This window comes from Odocoileus virginianus, chromosome 17 (genome assembly GCF_023699985.2).
Source record: "Odocoileus virginianus isolate 20LAN1187 ecotype Illinois chromosome 17, Ovbor_1.2, whole genome shotgun sequence".
Classification (NCBI taxonomy): domain Eukaryota; kingdom Metazoa; phylum Chordata; class Mammalia; order Artiodactyla; family Cervidae; genus Odocoileus; species Odocoileus virginianus.
The window spans coordinates 33,980,309-34,003,709 of NC_069690.1; the positions used below are offsets into that span (position 1 = coordinate 33,980,309).

General features: G+C 40.7%; 1 protein-coding gene across 4 annotated transcripts in view; it reads left to right on the forward strand.

Annotated features, from left to right (window-relative positions):
* Window positions 1–3,357: 3,357 nt before the first annotated feature.
* Window positions 3,358–23,401, forward strand: part of SPAG9 (sperm associated antigen 9) — a 153,034-nt gene continuing 132,990 nt past the window's right edge. For all 4 annotated transcript variants that reach the window (XM_020914204.2, XM_020914205.2, XM_020914206.2 and 1 more), the window contains exon 1: window positions 3,358–3,836. In XM_020914204.2, the coding sequence (XP_020769863.1) occupies window positions 3,534–3,836 (303 nt within the window). In that variant the 5' untranslated portion in view covers window positions 3,358–3,533. The remainder of the gene's footprint in view (window positions 3,837–23,401) is intronic.

Consider the following 23,401-nt stretch of genomic DNA (forward strand, 5'->3'; position numbering starts at 1 on the left):
AAGAAATCTTTCTAGTTTCTGTAATACACCTCTTCATCATACAGATGAAGAAGTTGAGGCTCACAGTTCTTAACAGTCCTTATCACAGCCCCTGGCACCCAGTAGGTACTCAGTGACTATTAGCTCTGTGTGTGTGTGTTCTGTGTGTGTGTGTGTGTGTGTGTGTGTAAGTGTTTATTTATATGACTGCATCAGGGATCTTTCATTGTGGTGCACTTACTCTGTAGTTGTGGCAAGCAGGCTCAGTAGCTGCCAGCAGGCGGTCTTAGTTTCTCCACAGTACGTGGAATCTTAGTTCCCTCACCAGGGATTGAACTCTGCATCCCCTGCATTTCCAGGTGGATTCTTAACCACTAACTTTTTTGTTTCTGGCCTAAATTCTTCAAAATGACCAGTCCATACAAGAGTATAAGATTCCCAATTTAAAAACTGTCTTCTTTCCACTTTGTCACACTAAATTATGTAATTCTATTGGGTTAGAATAAAGTTATTATAGCCATAAATTTAATTTAGTTTTAACAGCTTTATTGAAATACAATTCACATACTATGTAATTAAACTGGTCTTCCCTGGTGGTTCATCAGTAAAGAATATGGCTGCAATGCAGGAGCTGCAGGACACGCTGGTTTGATTGCCGGGTCTGGAAGATCCCCTGGAGGAGAGCATGGCAACCCACTCCAATACTGTTGCCTGGAGAATCCCATGGACAGAGGAGCCTGATGGGCTACAGTCCATGGGGTTGCAAAAAGTCAGACACAATTGAAGTGAATTAGTACCCATGCACATAAATAATTAAACTATTTAGTGTACAATTCAATGACTTTTAGTATATTCAGAGTATTAGTATACTGTATAGAAAGTGAAAAAAAAGTGAAAGTTGCTCAGTCATGTCCGACTCTGAGACCCCATGAGACCCCCATACAGTCAATGGAATTCTCCAGGCCAGAATACTGGAGTGGGTAGCCTTTCCCTTCTCCAGGGGATCTTCCCAATCCAGGGATCAAACCCAGGTCTCCTGCATTGCAGGTGGATTCTTTACCAGCTGAGCCAATAATATATATTATCATAGTATAGTATATTATCTATCACCATAATCAATTTTAGAACATTTTCATTAGGCCCAAAAGAACCCCATGCCCTTTTGCATTCACTCTTATTTTCCCTTGTTCCACCAGTCAGCCTGAGGCAACCACTGATGTTTCATGTGGTCCTTTGTGACTGGCTTCTTTTACTCAGAATATTTTCAAGGTTCATCCATGTTGTAATATGTACTTCATTTCTTTTTATTGCCAAATAATAAATATTTCATTACATGCACATATAATATTTTAATTCAAGAATTGATGAATATTTGGCAGAATGTTGTTTTAAACAAATGTGATCACTGAGCTAGCAGAAGCTTAAAATTAGTACATATATGCGTGTGTGCGTGCTAAATCGCTTCAGTCGTGTCCAACTCTCCACAACATTATAGGCTGTAGCCCACCAGGCTCCTCTGTCCATGGGATTCTCCAGGCAAGAATACTTGAGTGGGTTGCCATTTCCTTCTCCAGGGGATCTTCCTGACCCAGGGATTGAACCTGTGTTTCTTATGTCTCCTTCATTGGCAGGTGCGTTCTTTACCACTAGTGCCATCTGGGAAGCAATATATAAATATGTATCTCATATATTTCTATGTTGAATTTATACTTAAAGAAGCACACTTACTATTAAGACTTTGTTATAATCTCAGACCTGAAAATCAATTTTTTTCCCGCTAAATTTTCTGATGTGTATGATAGTAGTGTGGAAAGACAAAGTAAAGTCTTGCCCTAAGTTTTTCTGCTCCTCGGACCTCCAGGAAAACAGAGGCATATATATAGGTATATATATATAGATAGATAGAGAGAGGCATAAATATAGGTGCCCAAGTAAGAGTCCTTAGGAGAGAAAAAAGAAAAGGAAAAAAAAAGATCCAGAGGAAGATTCTTTCCTGGTTTTAAAATGCGAGCTTTAGAAAAGAAAGGGCATTTGGGGCACATATCCAACTCGCTGATCGGCAAATCTAAGACCTACCCATATACACAAACAATAAGAGGTGACTGCTTGGTGAGGATGTGAAAGGGGGACAGTACAGGCCACAAATCCAGTCACGTGTGTCCTTGTCAGGCTTAGTTTTTCACCCCCTTACTGCTTTTGTGGGTCTCTGGTTGGGTGCAGATTGGGAGACTTTGGAGAACTAGTTCATACTTAGAGAATTTGAACTTGTAAATACCAAATTGAGGGGTTTTATGATCCTGGGAGGTAGCTGACTCCCCACTGAACCATTTTTTACTCAAATCTTGCCTTCCCTGGCCCTATTCTTACAGGAGTTGAGGCCACAGTACTCTTCCGTCACCCGCCGCGGAGATAAGGAGCTTTGGGGTGTATTTTCTGCCCTATTTGCAGCAGTCAGAACACCAGGAAGTGATCCTTGACTCAGCCTGCCCGAGGTTTGGGTGTTGTCATTCCCCACACGTGATTTTCTACCAGAGACCTCACGTACCATCGGACTTACTCATCCTAGTAACTCCACCTCTTTCCTCCTCTACTCTCCACCCCACATTAGCCTGCCCAGTTTAGAGATTAGAGGAAAGGAGGGTGCTTGGTGCCAGGAAATACCGCTCTCGCAAGTCGTCCGCGAGGAGAGAAACTCGTGTTCGGGAAAGTGCAAGACTGTGGCGTTTGTTTTACTCTTCTCCTCTGTTTAAGGCTATCCTTACTGTCTTAACCCCAAATAATTCTTTCCTATTCAAGTCCGCCTTGTTACTGAGGCGGACCTTGTCCCCGTTAAGGTTGCTTTCCCTTTCCCTGTTTTCCACTACTCTGAGTCCGGAATTCTCAAATTCTTAGAACTGTTTTGAGTCCCTGATCGGCCTCCTTCCCGTTCCAGCTGCGTGACCTTGAGTGAACCATTAACTTCTCCAGGCCTACTTTCCTCGTCTGTGAAACGAAGGCCAAAACGTCTACCTCACCAAGCCTGTGATGAGGCCCAAATATGAAAGCCTTTTGTGCGCTGTAAAAAGTAATAAAATGTTAGCTATTCTGGATTGCTAATCACTCTTCCAGAAACCCTCCGTTTCCATTGGGGCTTGCCCCGCAAATCGCGCCAGGGGTGGGTACTTCTCACCACCCTCCTATCGCAGTCTTTCCCATTGGCTTACACGACGTCCGCGCGGCGCCGAGTATTGACGCAACGCCGCCTCCGCTGGCGCAGGGTGCTGCATTGGCCCCGCCCTCGACCGCGCCTGGCCTCCTGCGGGGTCCCGCCCTACGGGCCGACACAGGCGGGTCCCGCCCCTTCAGTGACGTGTGGCGCGCGCAGCCCGGCCGCCCCGGCAGTTGGTGCAGCGGCGGTTGGGCTGAATACGCTCGCTTCACCCCTCCCCTCCTCCGGCTCGGGCCCCCACCCCGCCGGGCCCAGCCCCAGCTCCAGCCGCAGCGGCCCCGTCCCGTACGGGCCCGTGTCGCCCCCTCAGCCGGAGACGCCCCCGGCCGGCGGGCAGCCCGCCACCATGGAGCTGGAGGATGGTGTGGTGTACCAGGAGGAGCCCGGCGGCTCCGGGGCCGTGATGTCGGAGCGGGTGTCCGGCCTGGCCGGCTCCATCTACCGCGAGTTCGAGCGGCTCATCGGGCGCTACGACGAGGAGGTGGTCAAGGAGCTGATGCCACTGGTGGTAGCCGTGCTGGAGAACCTGGACTCGGTGTTCGCGCAGGACCAAGAGCACCAGGTGGAGCTGGAGCTGCTCCGGGACGACAACGAGCAGCTCATCACCCAGTACGAGCGAGAGAAGGCGCTGCGCAAGCACGCAGAGGAGGTGAGGCCGGCCAGAGGGGAGGGTGAGGGCCGGGCCCGAGGGCCGGGGGGTCGCGGTCCGTCTCGGAGAGGAGGCGCCCCGGCCTCCTTGGGGCAGGCCTAAGTCCGAGGCTCGTCGGAATGAGCCTGGCGGCCGAGAGGCCCCAGTACCCCCGGCCAGCATTGGACGCCCAGGGAGATGGGTGAGTGTCCTGGAGAAGAGAAGAAGATGAGGGAAGCAAGGCCTGGGGAGGAAGCCACAGCCTGGCCTGTGGGCACCTGGGGTTGGCTGAGAGCGGTATTTTAGGATATCTGCTTGTCTCTTGTAGTTTAGGGAAGTTTCCGACCACCGTGGGGTAGTCAGACGGCGTTTCAAACTTTTACCTTGGGGTGGTGGGTGGAGCGCCTTTAAAAAACTGTCCTGGATATGTAACTTCCGCTGGTTCCAGTACCTTTCCTGGGGGTTGCTGCTTTGGGAAGTTAGATATCTTCCTCTTTCGGTCAGTTTCTTGATATTTTAACCCTACTGAGGGAGTTTTATTTTATGTGTTATGTGCCTTGGTTGATACTTTGTTGACACTTAGATGTTGTATGGGAATACTCTGTAAATATGGAGAGTATACAATTTTATTTTATTGGAATGCACATCAGTGCATTCTTCCTTGTCAGGTGGTAACCTTGGACAGTTCCCTTTAAAAACTATTTATAAAAAGGATGGGGAAGTGGTAGGGGGCTAGTTAAGGAGGTGTGGGTGACAGTTGGCAACTCTTTTCAGAGACTGCACTTGGCCAGCTTTTAACTTTATAAAACCTCAGCTTTTAACTTTAGTGACCTCGGTGCCCCAGCCTTGACGCTGAACCTTTTGGAGCTTTGGAGAGTGCACGTGATAGATCTTTAACTTCTTGAGGCAGTCAAGGATTCTAGCTTTCAGGATGTGTTGGCATTATTTCTGTGGAATTTATCTGATGCAGGTGAAGCGTCTATTCATCTTCATTTCCTGAGCATCTAGCAAACCTGGCTAAATATATGGTGACAGAAGGAAGCTAAATAACTAAATATTGAAGGAATGACACACTGTCTTTCAGAAATACTTGAAAAATTTTAACGATGTGCAGCTCATTTCCTGACACTAAATAGTACCACCATTTAAACTTTTTTTTACTTAATACCTTTGTACAAGGTCAAATAGTTTTTTTTCCCCTTAGGTTTGACTGCATGATGCTTTTTAGTTCTGATTTTGTGATACATTTGTCTCAAAGGGATGCTATTGAATTTGCCAAACAAAACTGACTTTATTTCAAAAGTATTTCCAAGTATATATTGAAGGAAAGGTTGAAAAAGGAAATCTAGGATGAAATCACAATTTCTACTAGTTTTATGGAATGGAGCTTATGTACTACTCCTGAGATGACTTGCCGTGTCTTCATGCTCAGAGAGGCCCTTGCTATTTTATGGATGTACATGGGAAGACTGTGGAATTAACCAAATATACACACAGGTGAGGAACAGACCCAGCATGACTTTATTATCACAGATAAAAGAAATTGTTGAACGTCCCTGGTGGTCCAGTGGTTAAGAATCTGCCTGGAAATGAAGGGGATGGAGGTTTGATCTGTGTTCTGAAAACATTCCACATGGCGTGGGGCAACTAAGCCTGTGCACTTCACAATCAGTGAAGCCCACATACCCTAGAGCCTGTTCTCTGCAACAAGAGAAGCCACTGCAATGAGAAACCTGCACACCCCAAGGAAGAGTTGTCCCCCCTCACCCAGCTCGTTGCAACTAGAGAAAGCCCACGCGCAGCAGCAAAGACCCAGTATAGCCATAAGTAAATAAATTAATAATTTTAAAAAGCAGGAAATTACTCCCATCAGCCTTACACTCCTGTCAGTCCATGTAAACATGGGCAAAATGCCAGGGTCACACATGCCAGAAAAACCATCTGCCACAGGTTGCAGAATCAGAAAATACAACTGACTAAGCTGCTAGACTCTGGGTTATATATTAATTTCTTAAGTAAATGACATATAAAAAGTAGATCTCCAATGACTTCTTTTGTAATTTATGCTTTTTCAAATACGCCGGTAAATTCTCTGTAATGAAATATGACCTGAGACTAAGAACGCTGATGGCTAGATGACCACAAACATAAAGTCATCTTATTACCAGTTTTCATATAAGGTCATAGATCCAGTTTTACTCAAGTGCTCAGCAATTCAGTCTCTCTTAGGTAAATATGCAGAAATGATTCTGTGTTTAATTTTCTTTAAGTTTTGTGACCTTTAAATAGAAATTTAATCTTTATTATAATGATATTACTCAATTTGAATACATTCTATCTTTTTCTTTGCTTTTATTTGAATTTGTTGTGAGGAGTTAACCTGCTGGTTTTGAGTCTATAAAAACAATCTGAAGAAGGGCTGATTTTATATAGATTTACAACCAGCTTCAAATTCTAGTCAAGAAATCTTATTTTATAGCTTACCACTCTCCCCTTTGGGCTCCCTGCTCCAGCCATATAGTCAAAACTGTGATTTTTCCTGTAGTGATATATGGATGTGAGAGCTGGAAGGCTGAGTGCCGAAGAATTGATGCTTTCAAATTGTGGTGCTGGAGAAGACTCTTGAGAGTCCCTTGGACAGCAAGATCAAACCAATCAGTCCTAAAGGAAATCAACCCTGAATATTCATTGGAAGGACTGATGCTGTGGCTCTAATACTTTGGCCACCTGATGCGAAGAGTGGACTCAGTAGAAAAGAACATGATGCTGGGGAAGGATTGAGGGCTTGAGGAGAAGCGGGTGACAGAGGATGAGATGGTTGGATGGCAACAGTGACTCAATCAACTTGAATTTGAGCAAACTCCAGGAGATAATGAAGGGCTGGACAACCTGGCATTTTGCGGTCCATAGGGTTGCCAAGAATTGAATATGACTTAGTGACTGAACAACAACAATGTATATTTAAAATATTTATTTATGTGTCTGTGCCAGGTCTTAGTTGTGGCACACAACATCTTTGACTTCACTGAGGCATGTGGGATCTAGTTCCCTGACTGGGGATGAAACCCTGGTCCCCTGCATTGGGAGCATGAAGCTTTAGCCACTGGACTACCAGGGAAGTCCCCAACCATATATATTTTTTTCCATTTAACCAAGTACTGTCTGATGCCTTTGCCCCCTTGGCCTAGAATACTTTTCCCTCAGAGCTTTATCCTGACTAGCTCCTCACTTTTGACTCAAATTTTGCTTCTTCAGCTCAGCATTTCCTGTCTACTCTACACAGAGTAAATGTTATGAATCTATGAATCACTGTTAAATCAGTGATTAAAAAAAAAAATTCACAAGTTGTGTGGCACGGACCAAAAAAAAAAAAATCTGGAGAGAGATGTTATTCTTGGGAAGAATATGTTAGTGTTTTTTATGTTTTTGTTTGTGTAAGTTCTGATTCTTTTAGAATAGACATGATTTGTTTTGAGTAATTTAAAAAAATTTCCCTGAAATAGGCAAATGAATTAAAGAAAACTTTTCTTAAGAAATTCATTTTAAAAAACTTTTTATTGAAATATAGTTGATTTGCAGTGCTGTGTTAGTTTCAGATGTATAGCAAAGTGATACAGTTATACATAGGGAATTTAGTTTTAAAGTGAGAGTTTAGCATGATTGACTGAAGGGAGGTTGCACATAAAAATGAAGATGTACCCTCATCCTCCTCGAGTGGTAGAAGCGTATATGAGGACAGTGTCTTTGCTAGCAAGAAGATGTTGTGATCATATGATTTTTAGAACTGCTTTTCTGTGGGTTTTTGTCTAAAATGGAGTGATTAAATGCATAGGTGAGGGATATTACTGAGAATTTTCTAATTAACTTTTTCCCAATGAATCAGCACTTAAAGCAGTAACAATTGATGTTTTATATGAAGACTTACGGGCTTTCCTTGTAGCTCAGCAGGTAAAGAATCCACCTGCAATGCAGGAGACCCCAGTTCGATTCTTGGGTCGGAAAGATCCCCTGGAGAAGGGATAGGCTACCCACTCCAGTATTCATGGGCTTCCCTGCTGGCTCAGATGGTGAAGAATTCACCTGCAGTGCGGGAGACCTGGGTTCGATCCCTGGGTTGGGAAGATCCCCTAGAGGAGGGCATGGCAACCCACTCCAGTATTCTTGCTTGGAGGATCCCCATGGACCGAGGGGCCTGGCGGGCTTCAGTCCGTGGGGTCGCGGAGAGTCCCACACGACTGGGCCACTAAGCACAGCACATGGAGACTTGTAATCAGGTTGTTTTCTTGGGAAGTCTGTGCAAATGAGCGGGAACAATAAGATTTGTGGGCAGGAAAGCAGACGTAGATACTGGTTTTTTAAAATTGATGCTGTAGTTCTCATTCTTTCATAAAAATATATTGTTTTTTAAAATTAAAATTTATTCATTGAGGCTGTGCCTGGTCTTATTTGCGTCATGCAGGATCTGTAATTGCAGCATGTGGGATCACACTCCTTAACCAGGGATTGAACTAAGGCCCCCTGCATTGGGAGTGAAAAGCGTCAGCCACTGGACCACCAGGGAAGTCCCCATAAAAATATTTTAATCAAAAATGCTAAGGAAATTAATTTTTGTTTGTGAAATAATTTACAGTGAAAGTTAACTTCTTCAGTAAACACTTAGAAAGGAATATTTGAAGTCTTTTCAGTTCAAGATAGGAGTGAAGAGTAATTTTGAATACTTTAGCTTATATTTGTTGAGGACTTAGGATCTTAAGAGTAGAAATTCCATATTTGCTTCAACATTAAGTTTATCTTGTTTCTTTGGCAGAGTTGTTATTTGAATTGGTATTTATGATGGTTCTTTAGTTTTAATTCTATTACTCTGGTATCGAAAGGAATTTAATTTGCTATTAAGTAGGTTTTGGAAATCCCCTGGTGGTCCAGGGTTAGAACTCTGAGCTTCCACTGCAGGGGCATGGGTTTGATCCCTGGTTGTGGAGGAGGGAGGGACTAAGAACCCCCATACTACACAGTGAGGCAAAATAATAATTTTAAAAGTAGGTTTTATTTCACTACAGTGGAGCAGTAGTGGAATGGTGGTTTATTTATATGCACAGGTGATCTGTTAGTGCAGAGCAATTTGCTGGTCCATTGAACAACATTTGACATGAAGTTTTCAAACCACTTGTTCAGTGTTTTTTTTTTTTATTTTAATCTTATTTATTTATGTTTGGCTGTGCTGGCTGTTTGTTGTTGCATGGACTTTTCTCTCATTGTTGGGGGGGGCCTATTCTCTAGTTGTGGTGTGCAGGCTTATCATTTCGGTGGCTTCTTTTGTCGTGAAGTACGGGCTCTAGGGCACGTGAACTTCGGTAGTTTGGTTCCTGGGCTCTAGAGCACAGGCTTAATAGTTGTGGCACACAGGCTTGGCTGTTCTGTGGCATGTGGGATCTTCCTGCATCAGGGATTGAATCCGTATCTCTCCTTCATTGGCAGGCATAATCTTTTCCATGGAGCCACCAAGGAAGGTAAGCTAAGGAATCCAAGAAACCCAGTGGTTTTTAAAACCAGAATCTTGTGGTATCTTTAGGGAACTAAAGATTTTTGGCCCAAGGATAATTGAGGTGCTGACTTCATTTCTCTCTTGGTTTAGTTACAGCAAGGGTCAACAGCTTTTTGGATCTTAACTTCTTTAACATCTTAACTTCTTTAAATCTAAGTTTTAGAATGCTCAAAATACACTTTAGTGCTTTATTGATCCTTGTGTACGCAAATGAATTTGTACATAAAACCAGTACATTTTAAAAATACATATTTTCACATTTTGAAAATAGCTTTTTTTTTTCTGAACTATTGAAATAAGCTTCACACTGCCCCTTGTCAGAGTAGATATGTCCTTGCCCCTGTCAGTCCCTACTTCTAGGCACTTTCTGAAATGAACAATCTGTTCTTCAGGGGATGGTGTTTACATTGATGAGAGGGTGTGTGTGTCACCTTTTGAAATGATAGAGATAATTATTGTTTAGCTATTAAGATAGATCTTAACATTTACCTTCAGGATTTCTTGGTGGCTCAGATGGTAAAGAATCTGCCTGCAGCAGGAGACCCAGGTTTGATCCCTGGGACAGGAAGATCCCCTGGAGAAGGGAATCGCAACCCACTCTAGTATTCTTGCTTAGAATATTCTGTGGACAGAGGAGCCTGGCAGGCTAGTCCATGGGGTCGCAAAGAGTCAGACACAACTGAGCAACTAACAGTTTACCATTTACCTTTCAGAGATTTCTGAATTTAAGTAAGTAAGTATTATGTGTCCCTGGGATAGTGACATTCACATTTTACTTATTTAAAATCACAAAAGAGACTATGAAAATGGCTAAGGTACCAGGATGGATTAGTTGAGTAAAAACTACTTACTAGATTACTGTGGTATATGCCACAGGTCACTGATCCAATTCTGTGCCTCTGTTTGGTGAGTGAGTTTCTTGGATTCCTTAGCTTACCTTTAAATACACACTACATACTTAAATACTTTTGGGTTCCCAGTAGAATTAGTATTAGAATAATGTACCCAAATACATTTTCTTTTGTTCCCTTGACTAATGGTTGACTTATTTTAAAAATACCATGGTTTTTTTTTTGCTGTGCTCAGCACTTACAATGAATGTAGCTATTACCTAAATTTCTAGGTTGAGATAAGAAATATCAACATAGAAGCAGTTTAATAATGTATGTAATGTGTCTATCAAAAAAGCTGATATTTAAAAATATATGTGTGTGAATTCTATACATTTTGAAATTTTGGCCAGTGATATTTAGTTATTAGCTTCGGTATGAGGCCGTGGAATTCACTTAAGAATTCTGGTGCCTACATACAGACTGAAAGTGAGGGGATAGAAAAAAATATCCATGCAAATGGAAATAAAAGAAAGCTGGAGTAGCAGTACTTATATCAGACAAAATAGATTTCAAAATAAAGAATGTTACAAGAGACAAAGAAGGATACTATATAATGATCAAAAGATTAATCCAAGAAGAAGATATAACAATTGTATATATGTATATGTGTGCGTCCAATGTAGGAATACCTCAATATATATGGCAAATACTAACAGTCATAAAAGGAAAAATCAACAGAAAAACAGTAATTTTGGGGGATTTTAATAACTCACTCTCATCAAGAAACAGATCGTCCACACAGAAAATGAGGAAACACAGGCCTTAAATGACACATTAGATCAGATGGACTTTACTGATATTTAAAGAATATTCCATCTGAAAGCTGCCAAATACACTTTCTTCTCAAGTGCACATGGAACATTCTTCAGGACAGATCATATCTTGGGCTACAGATCAAGCCTCGATAACTTTAAGAAAATTGAAATTATATCAAGGATCTTATCCAACCACAACACTATGGGATTGGAAATCAATTACAGGGGAAGAAACTAAAAAAAACACACAAACACGTGGAGGCTAAACATATGTCACTGAACAGCTAATGGATCACTAAAGAAATCAAAGAGGAAATAAAATAATAGCTAGAGACAAATGACAACGAAAACAATGGTCCATCGCTTTTGGGATACAGCAAAAGGAGTTCTAAGAGGGACATTTATAGCAATACCATCTTATCTTAGGAAACAAGAAATAGCTCAAATAAACAGACTAACCTTACCCCTAAAGCAACTAGAGAAGAACAAACAAAGCCCAAAGTTAGTAGAAGGAAGAAAAAGTACACAAAAATCAGAGCAGAAATAAAGATGACAACAGTAGCAAAGATCAGTGAAATTAAAAGCTGATTCTTTAAGAAGATAAGCAAAATTGATAAACCTCTAGCCAGACTCATCAAGAAAAAAGGAGAGGACTCAAATCAATAAAACTAGAAATGAAAAAGGAGAAGTTACAACTGACAACACCGAAATACACAGGATCATAATAAACTACTACAAACAACCGTATGCCAATAAAATGGACCACCTAAAAGGAATGGACAGATTCTTAGGTACAACCTTCCAAGACTGAACCAAGAAGAAATAGAAAATGTCAACAGATGATTCACAAGTACCGAAATTGAAACAGTAGTTAAAAAATTTCCAACAAACAAAAAGTCCAGGACCAGAATGCTTCACAGGTGAATTCTATCAGACATTTAGAGAAGAGTTAACACCTGTCCTTCTGAAACTGTTATAAAAAAATTACAGAGGAAGGAATACTGCCATGCTCATTCTATGAGGCCACCATCAGCCTGATACCAAAAACAAAGATATTACAAGAAAAGATTATAGGCCTTCTCCTTACTGATGGAGAAGGGGATGACGGAGGGTGAGATGGTTGGATGGTATCACTGACTTGATGGACATGAGCTTGAGCAGGCTCTGGGAGTTGTTGATAAACAGGAAGCTTGGTGTGCTGCAGTCATGGGGGTCACAAAGAGTTGGATATGACTGAGAAACTGAACCGAACTGATACTGATGAGTATAGATGCAAAAATCCTCAGCAAAATACTAGCAAACTGAAATCAGTAATACGTTAAAAGAGTCATTCACCATGATCAAGTGGGATTTATCCCAGAGATGCAAGGATTCTTCAGTATCCACAAATCAATCAGTGTGATACACCACATTAACAAAGTGAGAATAAAAAGAAAGTATATGATCACTTCAATAGATGCAGAAAAAGCTTTTGATAAAATCCAACACCCATTTATGATAAGAGCTCTCTAGAAAGTGGGAATAGAGGCCATAATAAAGGCCATTATATGACAAACCCATTGCTAACATCATTCTCAGTGGTGAAAAGCTGAATTCATTGCTTCTAAAATTGGAAACAAGGCAAAAATGTCCATTGTCACCACTTCTATTCAGCATCGTTTTGGAAGTCCTAGCCACTGCAATCAAAGAAGAAAAAGAAGTAAAACTAATATAAATTGGAAAAAAGACACTGATGAATGTAGTTGGAGATAGCACAAACAGATGGAAGGATATACTGTGTTTTTGGATTGGAAGAATCAATATTGTCAACATGACTATACTTCCTAAGGCGATCTTTAGATTTAATGCAATTTATATCAAATTTAGGCGATCTTTAGATTTATTGCAATTTATATCAAATTTTCACTGACACTTTTCACAGAACTAGAACAAAAAATTCTAAAATTTATCTGGATATACAAAAGACCCCAAATAGCCAAAGCAATCCTGAGAAGGAAAAATGAACCAGGGTCCCGACTTCAGACTTCCCAGGTGGCATCAGTGGCAAAGAACCTGCCTGCCAATGCAGGAGACATAAGAGACATGGGTTTGATCCCTGAGTTGGGAAGATTCCTGGAGGAGGGCGTGGCAGCCCACTCCAATATTGTTGCCTGGAGAATGCCATGGACAGAGGAGCCTGGCAGGCTACAGTCCATGGGGTCACAGAGAGTCTGACGTGACTGAAGTGACTGAAAACGACTTCAGACTATACTATAACGGTACAGTAATCAAGGGTATGGTACTGGCACAAAAACAAATATAGACCAGTGAAACAAGATAAAATGTCCAGAAATAAACGCACACACACCCATGGTCAGTTCAGTTCAGTCGCTCAGTCATGTCCGACCTTTGCGACCCCATGGGCTGCATGCCAGGCTTCCCTGTCCATCACCAACTCCCAGAGCCTGTTCAAGCTCATGTCCATTGAGTTGGTGATGCCATCCAACCATCTCATCCTCTGTCTTCCCCTTCTCCTCTTGCCTTTAATCTTTCCCTTCTCCTCCTGCCTTCAGTCTTTTCCAGCATCAGGGTCTGAATGAGTCAGTTCTTCACATCAGGTGGCCAAAGTATTGGAGTTTCAGTTTCAGCATCAGTCCTTCCAATGATTATTCAGGACTGATTTCCTTTAGGATGGACTGGTTGGATCTCCTTGCAGTCCAAGGGACTCTCAAGAGTCTTCTCCAGCACCACAGTTCAAAAGCATCAGTTCTTCGGCGCTCAGCTTTCTTTGTAGTCCAACTCTCACTTCCATACATGACTACTGGAAAAACTATAGCTTTGACTAGACGGACCTTTGTTGGCCAAGTAATGTCTCTACTTTTTATTTTTTATTTATTTTTTATGTCTCTACTTTTTAATATGTTGTCTAGGTTGGTCATTGCTTTTCTTCCAAGGAGCAAGTTTTCATGACTGCAGTCACCATCTGCAGTGATTTTGGAGCTCAAAAAATGAAGCCTATTCCTGTTTCCATTGTTTTCCTATTTATTTGCCATTAAGTGATGGAACTGGATGCCATGATCTTAGTTTTCTGAATGTTGAGTTTTAAGCCAACTTTTTCACTCTCCTCTTTCACTTTCATCAAGAGGCTCTGTAGTTCTTCTTCACTTTCTGCCATAAGGGTGGTGTCATCTGCTTTTCTGAGGTTATTGATATTTCTCCTAGCAATTTTGATTCCAGCTTGTGCTTCATCCAGCCTGGCATTTCACTTGATGTACTCTGCATATAAGTTAAATAAGCAGGGTGACAGTATACAGCCTTGATGTACTCCTTTCCCTATTTGGAACCAGTCTGTTGTTCCATGTCTGGTTCTCTAACTGTTGCTTCTTGACTTGCATACAGATTTCTTAGGAAGCAGGTCAGGTGGTCTGGTATTCCTATCTCTTTCAGAATTTTCCACAGTTTCTTGTGATCCACACAGTCAAAGGCTTTGATGTAGTCAATAAAGCAGAAGTAGATGTTTTTCTGGAACTCTTTTGCTTTTTTCATGATCCAGCGGATGTTGGCAATTTGAACTCTGGTTCCTCTGCCTTTTCTAAATCCAGCTTGAACATCTGAAAGTTCATGGTTCACGTACTGTTGAAGCCTGGATTGGAGAATTTTGAGCATTATTTTGCTGGTGTGTGAGATGAGTGCAATTGTACAATAGTTTGAATATTCTTTGGCATTGCCTTTCTTTGGGATTAGACTGAAAACTGACCTTTTCCAGTCCTGTGACCACTGCTGAGTTTTTCAAATTTGCTTGCATATTGAGTGCAGCACTTCCACAGTATCATCTTTTAGGATTTGAAATAGCTCCACTGGAATTCCATCACCTCCACTAACTTTGTTTGTAGTGATGCTTCCTAAAGTCCGCTTGACTTCACATTCCAGGATGCCTGACTCTAGGTGAGTGACCACATCATCATGGTTATCTGAGTCATGAAGATCTTTTTTGTATAGTTCTTTGTATTCTTGCCACATCGTCTTAATATCTTCAGCTTCTGTTAGATCCATACCATTTCTGTCCTTTATTGTGCCCATCTTTGTGTGAAATGTTCCCTTGGTATCTCCAGTTTTCTTGAAGAGATCTTTAGTTTTCCCCATTCTATTGGTTTCCTCTATTTCTTTGTGTTAATCACTGAAGAAGGCTTTCTTATCTCTCCTTACTATTCAGTTAATGGTCACTTAGTCTATGACAGAGGAGGGGAGAATATACCATACCCAGAAATAAAATGGATCAAAGTCTTAAATGTAAGGAAATCAGTTGGAAGGACTGATGCTGAAGCTCCAATACTTTGGCCACCTGATGTGAAGAGCCGACTCAGTGGGGAAGCCCCTGATGTTGGGAAAGATTGAAGGCAAAAGGAGAAGAGGGTGGCAGAGGATGAGATGGTTAGATAGCTCACCGATTCAACAGACATGAGTCTGAGCAAGCTCCAGGAGATATGAAGGACAGTGAAGCCTGCCGGATGTGCTTCAGTCTGTGAGATCACGAAGAGTTGGACACAACTTAGTGACTGAACAGCAACAACAAATTTTATATGCACACATACACACAACATATATACATACACATATTTTTACATTGTGAACCATTTCAAAGTACACTGCAGATGTTATGACACTTCACCTTCAATACTTAAAGTACTTATCCTAAAAATTAAAGCACTCTACCATATAGTCACAATTTTATTTACATAGGAGAACATTTTCTAATATCTAGTATTCCATTTGTGTTTGTGTTTTGCTTTTTTTTTTTTTTGCTGTACATATGGGATATGCATAGCATATGGGATGTTAGTTTTCCAACCAGGGATTGAACCCACACCCTCTGCACTGGAAGCACAGAGTCTTAACCAATGGACTACCAGGGAAGTCTGTGAATTCACTTTTTAGAGCAGAGCACGTGTCAGTTTTAGAGATGAGTAAGATAATGTTTTTATAGTGAACTAATGGCACTCATCTGGAAAGGAAGAAATTATTGCAGTTTAACTACTTTTCTATAAATAGAAATTTAAACCTGAGTTCTACAAAGCAATCAAAATTGTCTAAATTTTTTTTTTAGTCTTACATATATTTTAGGATACCTTGTTTCTGATTGCTTAGGTAAGCACTAGGATTATAGAGCCTAAGAAGAATTTTTTCCTTGTAATTTGCTCTCCCGTTGATTAGATCCTCTATAGGGGGTGGATTTAGGATTTTTGTCTTTCTTGATTCTGTTACTATGCTTTAAAATGTTTTTTCTTTTAAAATCTTGGTTTCTTTTACATTTATTTTTTGGCCACACCAGGAAGCATGTGGGATCTTAGTTTCTCGACCAAGATAGGAGCCATGCCCCCTGCACTGGAAGCATGGAGTCATAATCACTGAAATGCCAGGGAAGTTCCTAAGATGTATTTTTACTTGCTTTTCCTGCAGGTATTTTTTTAAGGGCTGAGAGGAATCTCCATAATCTTTAGTTCTTCTCTATCCCATTCTATCTCCCATAGGGAGATAAACAGGACACATGAATGATCAGAAAAAAGAAATATTTTTTGAGCCAGGCACTATTCTAGACTCTGGGAGTGTGTCCACAAACAGATCAGACAATAGAAGTAGCCCTTCCTTTCTTACAGTTTATATTGTAATAACAAACCATTATAGATTGTGATAGGTGTTAAACAGGAAATAAAGGTGAGGTGATACAGAGTAAAGAGGCAGGCATGTTAGATGGAACAAACAAGTTTATAAAAGGTTAAGCAGTCCATCTCATTATTTAGATATGTAGAGTCGTCATTTAGATATGAAATGTTAGGCATAATAGAATTTCTCCTCCTCATATTCTTGAAAATTCACAAAAGTGATGGGAATTCCCTGGCACTAAGTGGTTAGAACTCCCGTGTTTTCACTGCAGAGGCACAGGTTTGACCCCTAGTAGGAGGACCAAGTTCTGTGTGCCTCAACCAAAAAACAAAAACCTAAAAGAAGACAAAAATAAGGAACAAAATTCACAAACATGAATATCACGCTCAGATGTCTTTCTTCTATTTTCTGTCTTACTCCTCATACTTCTTAGCAACATTTGTCTCTTTTGGTCACTCATTCTGTAAGAAGCATTATACTTTGGTTCTCTAACTTTGAAATCTCTTGATTTTCCTCTTGCTTATCCGTGGATTCTTCTTCTTCTCGTTAGCATTGGTGTTCATTGGTGCTTTTTCTGAGATTCCCGTAAGTTCTCACTCTGTATGCTGCCTAGCTCATGTAATCCATTCTGATCAGTTCGGTGACCATTTTGTTGACTATTGCAAAATGTGTATCTCATTCATTCATTTAACAGATATTTATTGAAGGCCAGCTGTGTGCCTGTACTGTGGCTATTGGGATACAGTGGTGAGTAAAACAAAAGTCTTCCTTCATGGAGCTGATAGCCTACTAAGAACAGCCTTTTAAGTCCAGATCTCTCTCTGGAGTTTCAGATACATATTACTGTTGCTTATTGGGCATGAATGTCTCCCAGCATGTCCAAAACTGAACTTAACTCACAAGCTTGCTTTGCTCATCCTCTTCCTGAGTGGATACCACTGTCTACCTAGCCAGAAACCAGGTCATCATTCTTAACTGTTCTCTCTCCTTCATCCCCATTGCTGCCTTCTTTTGTTTTCAACTCCTAAGTATATCTGGAATGTCTTTACTTTTCAAAACTATTTTTACTACTCTGAAAGTAACGCTTACGAGCTGGAGCTTCTTTCATTCAAACTGAATACCAGGTCTGGCACATAAGAAATACCCTTTGAATATTTCTGAATAAATAAATGGGCAACTGAAACTGTCCCATAAGTGATCTATTTGTGTTCTGTATTGCCAGCCTATACACTGTCCCATCACACTGTGCCTGGATCTCTCCAAAACGGCAATCTGATCAGATCGTTTCCACACTTAAAAGCCTTTAGTGGATCTGTCTAAAGTCTGTTCTTGAATTAACTAAAGTTCCTAACATACAAGGCCTTGTAGTCTGGCTGCTTCTGACTTCACTAGTCTAATCGTCTCCTTTTAGAGCCATACTGAACCCCTTGAGTTTGTTATGTAAAAGGCAGGTTCTCCAGGCCTTCTTAAAGCTGCCTCTTTGCATGGCACTCTCTTTCTCTTGGATTGCCTGGCTACCGTTATTCATCTTTCAGGTTTCAATTCTGGAATGCCTTTTACGACACTGAAGTATGGGTTGTACCCATTTTATATATTCCCATGACATACTATCATCCTTTCATAGTACTTTCAGTGTTGCGTTTGACTAACCTATTGCTTTAATTCTCCCACTAAATTACTGGGGTGCAGTAGGTACTAGATATTTTTTGTTTGGTTGGATGGTGGATAGATAAATATACTAAAAGTTAAATTGCTGAGGCTAGCTATTTAAAATTTTCTTTTGTGCATTCACGTTATTGTCCTTACTTAACTGCTGGTACCAAGTTGTGCTACAACTTCCAGAAAGTTCTTCAGTGAATCCCTTGACTTAGGGATATACAGAAAAACTGACTTCTTCTAAGTATACTTATTACAGACACTTTGGCTACATTGTCCTGTACACACTAGATATTCTAGAAATATTTAGGCATTTAAAAAATTGAAATATTTTCAAGATCATTGAAACTGTTGTCAGAATATTGTAGACTACTTAAAAATCATGTTAGCACCATGAGTCTCTCTCTCTCTTTTTTTTTTGGACTGTTCCACACAGCTTGAAGGATCTTAGTTCTCCAGCGAGGAATTGGACCTGTGCCCCCTGAAGTGGAAACATAGAGTCCTAACCACTGGACCACCAGGGAATTCCTTCTCTGATTGTTTATGTGGTTGTTATTTTGTTAGGGTTTTTTCTTTGTTTGTTTTAAGTTTTTCCTCACAGAGGGAAGTTTGGAAATAGAGGGTGCTGGCATCAAAGTCCAGGCCAAGACTCTGGACTTCTTACAATATACCTCATGGTTAAAAATTAATATTCTGAACTCTGGGCATCGAGACTGCTTTCAAGAGAAAAAGAGGAAAGAAGAGGTGGTGTCAGCCACATCTGTTCTCTTAATCTGGTCAGCCTGCTATAACAAAAATACTGTAGGTTGAGTGGCTTTAACAACAAATATTTATTTCCATTGTTCTAAAAGCTGGGAAGTCCAAGGTCATGATGCTGACAGATTCAGAGTCTGATGAGAACCCATTGCCTGGTTCATAGATGGCTGTAGTTTTCTCACTGTGTCCTCATAGGACAGAAGGCTCTGATTGCTTTTTAATTAGTTTTAGCCACAAATATTTATTTCTAAGTTACTGGTTGAAAATTTCTTCTAGTTGAATAAATTTTCCACGCAAATGATGGTTAAGTGCCAACCCTTAATTTTAACTATTGCTTAGAATTTTTTGGTAGACATTTCTAATCAGGATATAGCAGTAGTAGCCTATAGTAACAAACTGTTTAGTAAAAAAAAAAAAATTGATGTGTTTTGAAGAAAAGTTTAGAATCCACCTGCAATGCAGGAGCTGCGGGCTCGATCTTTGGGTTGGGAAGGTCCCCTGGAGAAGGAAATGGCAACCCACTCCAGTATTCTTGCCTGGAAAATCCTCCGAACAGAGGAATCTGGCAGACTATGGTCCATGACGTCGACTCCAAAAGAGTTGAACATGATTTAGCGACTAAGCACACACTTAGACTATGAAGAATAGTACTTTTATTTCAGGAGATGGCAAGAGTGAACATAGACATTTTAGCAGCTGGTGACCTAAAATGGATGGGAATGGGTGAATTTAATTCATATGACCATTATATCTACTTCTGTGGGCAAGAATTCCTTAGAATAAATGGAGTAGTCCTCATAGTCAACAGAAGAGTCCAAAATGCAGTACTTGGGTGCAGTCTCAAAAACGACAGAATGAGCTCTGTTTGTTTCCAAGGAAACCATTCAACATCACACTAGTCCAAGACTGTGCCCAAACCACTAAAGCCAATGAAGTTGAACGGTTCTGTGAAGACCTACAAGACCTACTAGTTGTTGTTGTTCACCCACTCAGTTGTGTCCCAAATCTTTGTGACCCCATGGATTTCAGCAAGCCAGGCTTGCCTGTTCTTCACCATCTCCTGGAGCTTGCTCAAACTCATGTCCATTGAGTCACTGATGCCATTTAACCATCTCGTCCTCTTATCATCCCCTTCTCCTCTTGCCTTCAGTCTTTCCCAACATCAGGGTCTTTTCTAATGAGTTGGCTCTTCACACCAGATGGCCAGAGTATTGGAGTTTCAGCTTCAGCATCAGTCCTTCCAATGAGTATTCTGGGTCAATTTCTTTTAGGATTGCCTGGTTTGATCTCCTTGCAGTCCAAGGGACTCTCAAGAGTCTTCTTCAGAACCACAGTTGAAAGCTTCAATTCTTCAGTGCTCAGCCTTCATTATGGTTCAACTTTCACATCCATACATGAGTGGGAAAACCATAGCTTTGATTATATGGACTTTTGTCGACAAAGTAGATATTTCTACTTTTTAATACACTGTCTAGTTTTGTCATAGCTTTTCTTCCAAGGACCAAGCATCTTTTAATTTCATGGCTGCAGTCACTGTCCACAGTGGTTTTGGAGCCCAAGAAAATAAAATCTGTTACTGCTTCCAGTTTTCCCCCATCTGTTTGCCATTAGGTGATGATTCCAGATGCCATAATCTTAATTTTTTGAATGTTGAGTTTTAAACCAGCATTTTCACTCTCGTTTTTCACCCTCATCAAGAGGCTCTTTGGTTACTTTTCATGTTGCCATTAGAGTGATATCATCTGCATATCTGAGGTTGTTATTTCTTAATTCCAGCTTGTGATTCATCCATCCTGACATTCCAAATGATGTACTCTGCATATAAGTTAAAGAAGCAGGGTGACAGTATACAGCCAGTCTTGCTGTACTCCTTTCCCAAATTTGAACCAGTCAGATGTTCTGTGTCCAGTTCTAGCTGTTGCTTCTTGACCGGCATACAGGTTTCTCAGGAGGCAGGTAAGGAGGTCTGGTATTCCCATCTCTTTCAGAATTTTCCAGTTTGTTGAGACCCACCCAGTCAAAGGCTTTAGCATAGTCAATGAAGCAGAAGTAGATATTCTTTTGGAATTCCCTTGCTTTCTCTATGATCTAGCGAATGTTGGCAATTTGATCTCTGGTTCCTCTGCCTTTTCTAAATCCATCTTGTACCTCTGGAAGTTCTCGATTCACATACTATTTAAGCCTAGGTTGAAGGATTTTGAGTATCACCTTGCTAGCATGTTAAATGAGTGCAGTTGTACAGTAGTTTGAACATTCTTTGTCATTGCCCTTCTTAGGGATTGGAATGAAAGCTGATATTTTCCAGTCCTGTGGCTACTGCTAAGTTTTCTAAATTTCCTGGCTTATTGAGTGCAGCACTTTCATAGCATCATCTTTTAGGATTTGAAATAGCTCAGCTGGAATTTCATCACATCCACTGACTTTGTTCGTAGTAGTACTTTCTAAGGCCCACTTGACTTCACACTCCACGATGTCTGGCTCTAGATGAGTGACCACACCATTGTGGTTATCTGCATCTTCAAGACCTATTTTGTATAGTTCTTTTGTGTATTCTTGCCACCTCTTCTTAATCCCTTCTGCTTTTCTTAGGTCTTTACCATTTCTGTCCTTTATCGTGCCCATCCTTGCATGAAATGTTCCATTGATATTTCCAGTTTTCTTGAAGAGATTTGTAGTCTTTTCCATTCTGTTATTTTCTTCTTTTTATTTGTATTGTTCATCTAAGAAGGCATTCTTATCTTACCTACAATACTGTGGAACTCTGCATTCAGTTGGGTATATCTTTCCCTTTCCCCCTTTCCTTTCTCTGTGTCTCTTGAGAATCTCATCCTCTGTAAGTGCTCTCCTCCTACCCCACGCCCCCACTTTGTTATTTAGGTTTGAAGAAACTGAGTCATTTGTATTAGAAGTTTTTTCTGCATTTTGGATTGGGGAGGGTTTGGGGAATGACGTTCCTCAGGCATTGCTTAATAATATGGTTTGTTCTTTTATTTCTTAAAAGCTACTATATTGAAAAACAGTTACATTTAAATGAACAGAGTTTACCAATAATTATTTAAAATAATGGAAATGTTTCTTTCCCCCACTTTGCAGAGTAAATGGGTGGTGGATAATATATTGGTAGATTCTGAGCAGTAAGTCAGCCTTTTATTTGGTGGTTTTTGTTTTTTTTTTAAAGAAAAATACTATATACAAAGTTACTACTTTAAAGGTTGTAGAGGTTTTTTGCTTGTTTTTTGTCAATTAATATCTTTCTCCTGGGCTTCCCTCATAGCTCAGTTGGTAAAGAATCCACCTGCAGTGCAGGAGACCCTGATTCGATTCCTGGGTCTGGAAGATCTGATGGAGAAGGGATAGGCTACCCACTCCAGCATTCTTGGGTTTCCCTTGTGACTCAGCTGGTTAAGAATCCGCCTGCAATGTGGGAGACCTGGGTTCGATCCCTGGGTTGGGAAGATCCCCTGAAGAAGGGAAAGGCTACCCACTCCAGTATTCTGGCCGGGAGAATTCCATGGACTGTATAGTCCTTGGGGTCTCAAAGAGTCGGACACGACTGAGTGGCTTTCACTTCACTTCACTATCTTTTTCCAATAAGCAATAGTCTTTAGGGATTTTTTTTTTTTTTTAGCTTAAGGACCATGCCTTTTCAAAGCTTTGTTTTTCTCCAGAACATTGTGGCAGAACAGCTCCTATAAACCATCTGAACTTGAAACCAGTTTGCTTCATCACAAAGATTATTCTTTTTGAATCCTGAGATGAATTTGTATTGTATACTGACTTTTTTTTTTTTTTAAGTGTGTCATTGCTCCCAGGAGAGTTTGTCTGGAGTCACATTTGTTGTTGGCCAATTAGTTATTGAGAGGAGAAAGGAGTATCTAATGAAGATGTATTTGTAACACAAGATGAAAAAGACCATTCATGGGCTTTTATCCCAGTCCCCTAACACTTTTTAACAAAACCGTGTGTGAGAGTAGCTTAGAGAAATGGATGGACAAACAGGTGGGTTGTGGAGAGGTGTGCATCCTATACCAACATATCTGAGGGATCTGACAGACTCTCCTGTGTTGGGGGAAAGGAACCAGAATTCTCAAGGGATAGTATTGTTTTGTAGTTTGATAAACTGCCTCTCTCCTGCCTTGATTTTGATATTGCCCTAACCCTACCATTTGCCAAATGTAATGTAGTTTGGCCATTTTTATAAACTTATGCCACTGGCAAGAAATTGAATCACATTAAATCAGTAATGATGCTTACAGGTTTCTTATGAAGATTCATTTACTTTTTTTTTTTTTAACTGTCTCTGGCTAGGGTACAGCCTCCAAAATCCTATTTACTTTGCCTAAA